The sequence below is a fragment of the Emiliania huxleyi genome (genome assembly GCF_000372725.1).
Source record: "Emiliania huxleyi CCMP1516 chromosome Unknown EMIHUscaffold_180, whole genome shotgun sequence".
In the NCBI taxonomy this organism is placed as follows: Eukaryota; Haptophyta; order Isochrysidales; family Noelaerhabdaceae; genus Emiliania; species Emiliania huxleyi.
The window spans coordinates 57,649-65,953 of NW_005200783.1; the positions used below are offsets into that span (position 1 = coordinate 57,649).

The window sequence follows — 8,305 nt, forward strand, 5'->3', positions numbered from 1 at the left end:
TGCCCACCAGCCAATGCAACACATCAAGCAAAGACAGACGTCGCTGTTGGTCACAGACTCTCGCCTCGTGCTCCGCGCTACGACCCCGTCGTCAGAAGACTGCGGACTCAGCGACTCACTCGTCGGCCGGCTCCGCGCGGTTGAAGGCGAAGATGCGCTCCAGCACGATGGCCGCCGCCACGTTGACGTTGAGCGAGTCCACCCCGTGCAGCGAGTCGACCGCCATCGCGGGCGCCATCGCGATGCGCACCTAGAGCGAGGACGGAGCGAGCGGAGGGTGGGGGGGCGCGGTCTCGCGCGGTGTGCTTGGGCCTCGTGCGGAGACACGGGCGGCTGAGAGTTTGAAACGCGGCTGCGACACGGCTGCAACACACCGCTGAGTGCGCATCCACTCGTGCTGCCGGACCGGAGTGCGTGTCTCGCGTCTAAGGGAGGGTCGTGTCTCGCGTCTAAGGGAGGGTCGTGTCTCGCGTCTAAGGGAGGGTCGTGTCTCGCGTCTAAGGGAGGGTCAGGCGGCTACTAACCCTCGCGCACTGGGGGCCTTGCAGATTGTGTGCCGGGCCAGCTCCTGCCCGTGTCCTGGCGTGGAGATGCGAGGGATAGCCTGGCCCTTCCCCCCCACTTTGTGTGCGTGCGTGTGTGCGTGCGTGCGTGCGTGCGTGCGTGCGAGCGTGCGTGCGTGCGAGCGAGCGTGCGTGCGTGCGTGCGTGTGCGTGGGTGTGTGTGTAATTTGCCTACCGCCCCATCCCGCATCTAGCGGTGCCCAACGCGCTCGTCAGCGAGCCGCGCCGCCGCCTCGCCGACGCCCTCATACTCCGCCCCAACCACCACCGCCAGCGGCAAGCCGCAGAGTGGCGGCGGGCCGGCGGCCGCGGGTGCCGCGGCGGAGGGGGCCAACCCGCCTACCAGCACCAGGACCAGTACCCGCACCAGTCCAGTGCGATGTAGCAAGACTACCCCCGAGAGTGCACGAGGCTGCACGAGGCTGCGGCGGCGGCGGGCGGCGGTGCCGTTTGCGCCGAGCGCGGCGGTGTGCTCGACCGAGCCTTGAAGGTGCAGGGCGAGCAAGCCGTACCCTCCAGCCTTGACCTGCGAGAGCGCCTGCTCACAGCTGCGAGGAGTGAAGAGACGCCGTCCACACCCGCAACCCGATCAAGCGGCGCATGCACCTGTTCACAGCTGGGCGTGTGAAGAGACGCCGTCCACACCCCCGGCGTGCAGCCGGCTGCGAGACCGCCTCGGGCCAGTGCGGCGCGAACGTGTACGGCAGTTTGAAGACGGCGCCCATCGACGCGCGGATCGCCTGGAAAAAAGAAAACCCTCAGCGAAAACAAAAGAAAGGCGGCGCCCATCGACGCGCGGATCGCCTGGAAACAAGAAAACCCTCAGCGAAAACAAAAGAAAGACGGCGCCCATCGACGCGCGGATCGCCTGGAAACAAGAAAACCCTCAGCGAAAACAAAAGAAAGACGGCGCCCATCGACGTGCGGATCGCCTGGCGGTGGAAAGGTAGCCGAGGTCCGCCCCGAAACACAGCCGAGATCTAGCCGAGATCTAGCCGAGATCTAGCCGAGATCTAGCCGAGGTCCGCCCCGAAACACAGCCGAGATCTAGCCGAGATCTAGCCGAGATCTAGCCGAGATCTAGCCGAGGTCCGCCCCGAAACACAGCCGAGATCTAGCCGAGATCTAGCCGAGATCTAGCCGAGATCTAGCCGAGATCTAGCCGAGATCTAGCCGAGATCTAGCCGAGATCTAGCCGAGATCTAGCCGAGATCTAGCCGAGATCTAGCCGAGATCTAGCCGAGATCTAGCCGAGATCTAGCCGAGGTCTAGCCGAGATCTAGCCGAGATCTAGCCGAGACCTAGCCGAGATCTAGCCGAGATAGACTGCCTTGCGGTAGAGGGGGTCCGCGCAGCCCGGAGAGAGCACGACGCCTGTGAGTCATTCGCATCATTCACTGACCTACTCTTCACTAGCCCTCCGCCTCCGAAGCAGCGAGAGCCTAGAGTCGACTCAAAGAGAGTCGAAATCAAGTGCCATGCAAGTCCGCGCGGCCCAGAGAGAGGGCGCGACGCCCGCGACGCCGAACGCCAGAGCCGAGCGGAAGAGCGAGCCTGTTACCATACCTCCAGAGTATCGAACCCAGTGTGGGTTCAGTCCCGTGGGTGGTGCGGTATCGCGGCTGCTGCAGAGGTGGGGCACACCGACGTTCTCGGGCTTGATGACGCCGTCGAGCAGCAGCAGCGTCGGCCGCCGCATCCCCGCCGCGGCCGCCAGCGCGGCGAGCCACGGCGAGAGGGGCACGGCGGAGGGCGGGCGGAGCGCGATGCCGAGGACGGAGAGCGCCGAATGCTTGAAGCCGGTCGCCGCGGACAAGTCGGCTCGCGAGCCGCCTAGGTCCACCGAGTTGGATTTGGGCACCGGGTTTGGTAGGGTACTGCCGCGCGGCTCGCGAGCCGCCAAAGGCGACGCAACGAGAGCCGTCGTCAGCATAGTCCTACGGGTGTCAGGTACGTCTTCGGTCCCCGCGGAAACATGCGGGGAGATGCGGGAGATCTTTCTTCCGCTTCTAGGTGCGTAGAGCCTCGTCGGCGCGCTGGATGGCGGGGGCGAGCCTGCCGAGCATCTGCTCGGTGCCTAGTCCACGGAGTTGGATTTGGGCACCGGGTTTGGTAGGGGCGAGCCGGCCGAGCATCTGCTCGGTGCCCAGCAGCGAGACGAGGCGGAAGCGGGGCGTGCCGTCCTCGCGCCGCAGCGCGAGCAGCTGCTCGACGACGAGAGACCCCTCGGCGACAAAGTGTCCGCCTATGAGAAGGTTCCGAGAAGCTTCGTGGAGAGCTCCCGAGAAGGGAGGTCCTCGGCGACAAAGTGTCCGCCCCGCAGCAGCGCGCGATCGGGCGAGCGGAGCGCGTCATACAGGGCGAGCTCGGAGCCCCCCTCGGCCGGGCGCCGCAACGTGAAGTGGTCGAGGGCGTTGAAAAAGGCACCGAGCGTGACTGACCCCTCGCCTTCGAGCGTCTCGCCGCCGCCGCCGCCGCTGCCGCCTGCGCCGCCTGCGCTGCCGTCCTCCTCGGCCTCCATCCGAGCACGCTTGCGACCGCGCTCCGCCAGCACCTACCGTCGCACTCAGAGTCGGTGGTCCTCACCGTGGCTTGGCGGAGACGCGGCCGGCACCGGAAACCTGGAGCCGAGCCGCCGTGGCCGCCGCGGCTGCCGCCGGATCGCCACAATCGCCGTCGACGCGCGCGTCGCCCGAGCCGTTGTGGAGGGTGCCTTCGTGCACGTCGTCGCAGCACCAGGCGCGGCCGTCCTCCGCGGGCTCCGCGCTCTCGGCCGCCATTAAAAAGAAAAATTTCCCTTTCTTGGGTTGTATGTTTTCTTTCTTTTTTTCTGCTCGTCTTCCCCTCACTCGGCCGGGCGGCGGCGCGGGTGGTGCGGAGGCGTCGCCGCCGCGCGTGCGCGCGCGCGGGGGGGCGGCGCCGGAGCCCACCTGGAACGCGGGGTCGAGAAGACTCATGGCGAGGCTTCAAGGCAGCTCCAGAGCGAGCATCTTGACGCCAAGAAGCTCTCTTGGCACGCCTCCCTACCGGTGTAAATGCGAAGTATTCTTTGTTCTGTGCCCGTCGCCTGCTTCCGTGACACCGTTCGTGCGCCTTCCGGTGACACCGTTGGGCGAGGAGGTGGCGTGTGCGCCTTCCGGTGACACCGTTGGGGCGAGGAGGTGGATAGCCGTTCACCTCTGCGACCGCCATGCCGCTGCGGCTCTCCGACCTACCCGCCGACCTGCTCGCGCGCCTGGTCCAGTGCACGCTGAACGACGAAGCGGCATGGGCACCAGTCGCGCCCTGCGACTGCGACGGCGGAGCTCTTCAACCTGCACCAATCAGAGCGCTGGCTCTGCGCCTTCGCGGCATCGATAAAGCCTTCTGCCGCGCGGTAGCTTCGCCGGACGCGTTCCCTCGCCTAATGAGTCTGCACACGTACAGCTCGGACCCGCTGGCGCTGCAAAGCGTCGTGCACACTCTTGGGCACGCAATCGGAGCCGTGACGCTCGGCGTGCGGCTCGGCGAGCAGCGCCTCCGTGCGTGCTTGCTTCGCTGCGTCAATGCCACGTGCCTGACCATCGAGGATTCGCCCTGGCCCCCGCAAGTGCCTGGCGGATATGCCGCGCTGCAGCCGGAGCATCTGCTACGGCTGCTCAGTGGCGTGCTTCCAAAGCTGACGACGCTCAAGGTCACCGTGGACTCGATCTGGAGCGATACGTATGTGGCGCGCCTTGCAGCCGTCTGCCCTTTGCTAGAGGCCCTCACCGTTTACAGGCCCCAGATAATCTTGACCAACATGCCGCTGGTGAGCTACCGACCCTTCGCCAACCTCAGAGAGGTGGCACTCGTGAGCGACCAATCCAGCTCCGTCCAGGATCTTCTCGACACTCTCGCTGCCTGCCCACGGCTTCAGAAGCTAGGTGGCTTAATGCTGGACGAGTACGGGCCCGACATTGCGGAACTTGACTGCTCAGCTCTTTCGCAGCTGTCGGAGCTGACCCTTGCACCGGGACCACAGGGCAGGTCACTCCCATGCTTGTTGCGACAGTGCAGCAACCTGACAAAACTGGGCCTCCGGGGCGTCCGCGTGGAGGGCAGCTCTATCCGTCAGCTCGTAGCTGCACTCACGTGCAAGCTGGCATCGCTTAGGAGCAGCATCACTAGTCCTCGTAGTACATCATGAAGTAAACTCAAAGACCCACCACAGCCTCCAGCCTCCACCTCCACCCGCGAGCCGCCACCGCTGCCGCCCGCGACGCCGCCCGCCGCGTCAGATAGCCGCGACGCGCGCATCGAGTCGCGTCGGAGAGCCGCGCCGCACCAGCAGCAGCATCTGCACCACCAGCAGCAGCAGCACCACCACCACCACCACCACCCGAGAGAGAAGCGCACCTGCCCGACGCCGCCCGCCGCGTCAGACGCTCGCGACGCGCGCGTCGAGCCCAGTCGCAGAGCCGCGCCGCGCCAGCAGCAGCATCTGCACCAGCAGCAGCACCACCACCACCACCAGCAACAACAGAGACAGGCAGTGCAGGCGCAACTCGCTCGCAAGAGCCAAAGCCAAAAAAAGAAATGAGAGATACGGATGACCCTACTCCCCCGTCGTCCGTCTCGGCCACCCCGTCCGGCGAAGCTACCGCGCGGCAGAAGGCTTTATCGATGCCGCGAAGGCGCAGAGCCAGCGCTCTGATTGGTGCAGGTTGAAGAGCTCCGACGTCATCAATGCCGCTGATTCGCAGGGGAAACTGCGCCCTGGAGTACCTCGCCGCCGGCAACAAGACGCTCGCGGATGGCTCTCCTGCTCCGGTGATCACGTTCATCCACGGCGCAGGCGGGAATGCAATGACGTGGTGGGGTACTACATCGAGCTTCGTTGCCATGACCAAAATGGGACAGGTGACTCCCGAGAGCGGGCAAAAGGAGTACTACACCATCTGCATCTCCATGCGGGGCTGGGGTCAATCCCGCATCGACGCGGAAGATCCCATCGAGTTTATGAAGGCGGAGCACTTTGTGCCCGATCTGCTTGCGGTGCTGGATGCTGAGGGTGTGCAGGAGACGGCACTGGTGTGCCACTCATACGGTGGCTTCGTCGGTGTTCTCTCGGCCTACACGGTGCCCGAGCGCGTGACGGCACTGGTGATGGTGAGCACGAAGTTCGGCTTGAAGTTTGCAGACGAGGCCGAGGAGCAGATGCGCTCCGACTTTGAGAGGGAGGCTGCCGAATCACGATGTATGTTCCCCAACTTCGATGCAAAGGGCTGCCTCGAGCAAATCCGTTCGCGTCTGTCTGACGAGCGCCTGCGTGCGCTGCCGTCCATTGATCCGAAGGAGCGCGTCATGTCGTACAAGAAATGGTTCGGTACGCATGTGATGAATCTGCGATTTCAGATCGGCCAGATGAATCATCAGCTCAACGAGATGGGCCTCCTCTCCGATCCCGCGAAGCTGCGCATCATGACGGATCCCGTCGAGGAGCTTGGTGTCGACGCGCCAACGTTCCGCGCGAGGTTCTCGGGGAAAGTCCATTTTATGGTTCCCTTGGATGATGCGGCAGTCCCGTGGGAGTTTTGCGCCTTGATGGCTGAGAGGCTTGGGGGCAGCTTTGAGGAGTTTGATCCCGGGATGGGCGACCACTCGATCATGTTCTTCTCTCCGGACGAGTGCAACAAGCGGATCCGTGCGGCGCTGGAGTCGTAGATCACGGATGTGGGTCAATAAGCGAATCCGTGCAGCGCTGGAGTCGTGTAGATCATACCGTCGTGTGGCGTCGTGGGTGGCTGCCCCGTTCTCTCGCGTCGTAGGTGAGATCTGGCGCGAGAGAGGTGCAAGAGGGGGGGGCACACGGATAAAACCTCCTTTATTTTGCGTGGCTCGTGTGAAGGTGAAGAGATACTCGATCAGAGAGCCGGCGGAGCGACGGCGGGGGCGGAGTTGCGGCCGCCGGCGACCTTCCCCTCGACCACGCCGCCGACCCGTCGACAAGCACACGCGGACTGCCATCGAGAAGAAGGAGACGGAGGGCGGCGCATCCGGAGCCCGCGGGCGCAGCGGGGGGGCGCGCGGGTCCGGGCGCGGGCGGGCGCGCGGGAACCCCCAGCGCTTCACTACGCCCTCCGCGCGAAATCGCTAGTGGTGCTTTGTGGTAGATATTGTACTTTTGAGTAGTATGGGTACGGTTCCCGAGCCCGAGGACTCAGTCAGGAGGCAGATCAGCTCAGTTGGCAACCGACCGCACAGCTTGAAACTCAATGGGAACCCTCTCTCAGCAAAAGAAAGAAACACCCTACAAACACCGTGTTAAAATCTAAGAACCTTTTGCAAGGGAAACTTGTGTCACGCAAAAGGAAAAGAGGATGAGAGTCCGCAACGCTGCCGCCCCGCCGGTCGGGTCCCTCTCCGTCTTTTCCAATGCCGGCGAGCAGCGCGGCTGCGCGTCCGTCGTCAATGCCGGCGAGCAGCGCGGGCCAGCTCTGTGTCTTTGTGGCTGGCGAGGCAAATAAGAGCGAATACTTTGAGCGGCTCGTCGCTGTGAGCAGCTCATGGGGTCGGCGCGAGTGGCTGCCTCCAAACACAAGCCTCCACTATGTCATGAGCGCGCATGGCATCTCCAACCTTTTTGACCGTGCGATGGTGGCGGAGACAATGTCTGCGCTGCATGCGCGGGCGATGGGCGTGTTGCGGCCTCACTTTAGGACGGGGATGCAAGAGCAGGTGGCGGCCGGGATGCAAGCGCAATCGATACGCAACGATCAGCTCGTGATCTTGAACGGCAGCACGTCCCTCTTGGAGCGTCGCGAGGCACCCGTTCGGACCGAGTGGCTACTGCGGGAGATCCACGACCGCTTTGTGAAGGACAACCTCTGCGATTGGCTGCTGCTGGCGGAGGACGACTCGTACGTCGAGCTGCCGGCGGTGCGCCGGGTCATCGAGGCGAGGCTTGCGCCGCAGGCGAGGGAGCACCACTACTGCGGGATTGTGAGGGGGGACGAGTATGGCGACTTCGTTCAGCGCGACTTCCTTCTGTTCAATCGAGCCGCCTTCACTCGAGCGTACGGTAGCCTTGCACGCTGCAAGCCAACGCAAGTTGGCTGGGGCGATTCGTGGCTTGGCGGGTGTATACGGCTTGCTGAGGGCTGGATCCGCTTGCCTCACACTGCCGTGGACAACACGAGTGACTACTGGCGCAATCCGGACATGCGTCCCGAGCCATGGCCCGCCCGCCACGTCTCCATGAGCCACACAGTCGTCGAGGACCTCCTGGCGGCTCGCATCAACGGGAGCAAGACGAACCGCTGGATGGTGCGAGCCACACACTTCAACAAGCTGTCCGCCATCGATATCCTGACCGTACACACCCTCCTCCGTCGCAAGACGCTCCTCCGACGGTCATGGTAGAGTGACGCGGCGCGAGAGAGGGACGTCGCCTTTCGCCCTGGGAGGGGACGGCGGGGGGCGCGGGGGGAGCAGATGCAGACTCGGGAGGGGGCCGCGTGGTGTGTATTTCCCCGGCCGGCGCCCCGGCGGGGCACCTTCTCGAACGGCAGTCGCCGCCTGCCGCCGCCACGCACCGTCCCGGTGAAGAGAGGGACCGCGAGCAAACCCCCAGGGGAGAGGGTCTCGCTCAGGTCTCGCTTGATGGTGCGTGAAGGAGCCCGTTGTTCTTTTACCTCTTCTCAGACCGTGGCAACTTGGGGGGCGAGCCACCGAAAAGAGAAATCCGGGAGACAATATCGTGTCTCCTCTCTGGCTGTGCC

The 8,305-nt window shown here is 64.5% G+C and overlaps 2 protein-coding genes across 2 annotated transcripts; one reads left to right on the forward strand and one right to left on the reverse strand.

Moving 5' to 3' along the window:
* Positions 1 to 115: 115 nt before the first annotated feature.
* Positions 116 to 3,343, reverse strand: EMIHUDRAFT_468265 (hypothetical protein; the record flags this gene model as incomplete). Its single annotated transcript, XM_005783242.1, has 9 exons — positions 116 to 250; positions 1,110 to 1,169; positions 1,235 to 1,303; positions 2,206 to 2,396; positions 2,464 to 2,500; positions 2,588 to 2,629; positions 2,699 to 2,788; positions 2,860 to 3,117; positions 3,185 to 3,343. The coding sequence occupies 9 exons, from the start codon at positions 3,341 to 3,343 to the stop codon at positions 116 to 118; spliced, it is 1,041 nt and encodes a 346-aa protein (XP_005783299.1).
* A 1,927-nt stretch (positions 3,344 to 5,270) lies between these two features.
* Positions 5,271 to 6,248, forward strand: EMIHUDRAFT_232271 (hypothetical protein; the record flags this gene model as incomplete). The annotated part of the gene is made up of 1 exon (XM_005783243.1): positions 5,271 to 6,248. One exon carries the CDS (start codon positions 5,271 to 5,273, stop codon positions 6,246 to 6,248), a length of 978 nt encoding a protein of 325 aa, XP_005783300.1.
* Positions 6,249 to 8,305: the final 2,057 nt, after the last annotated feature.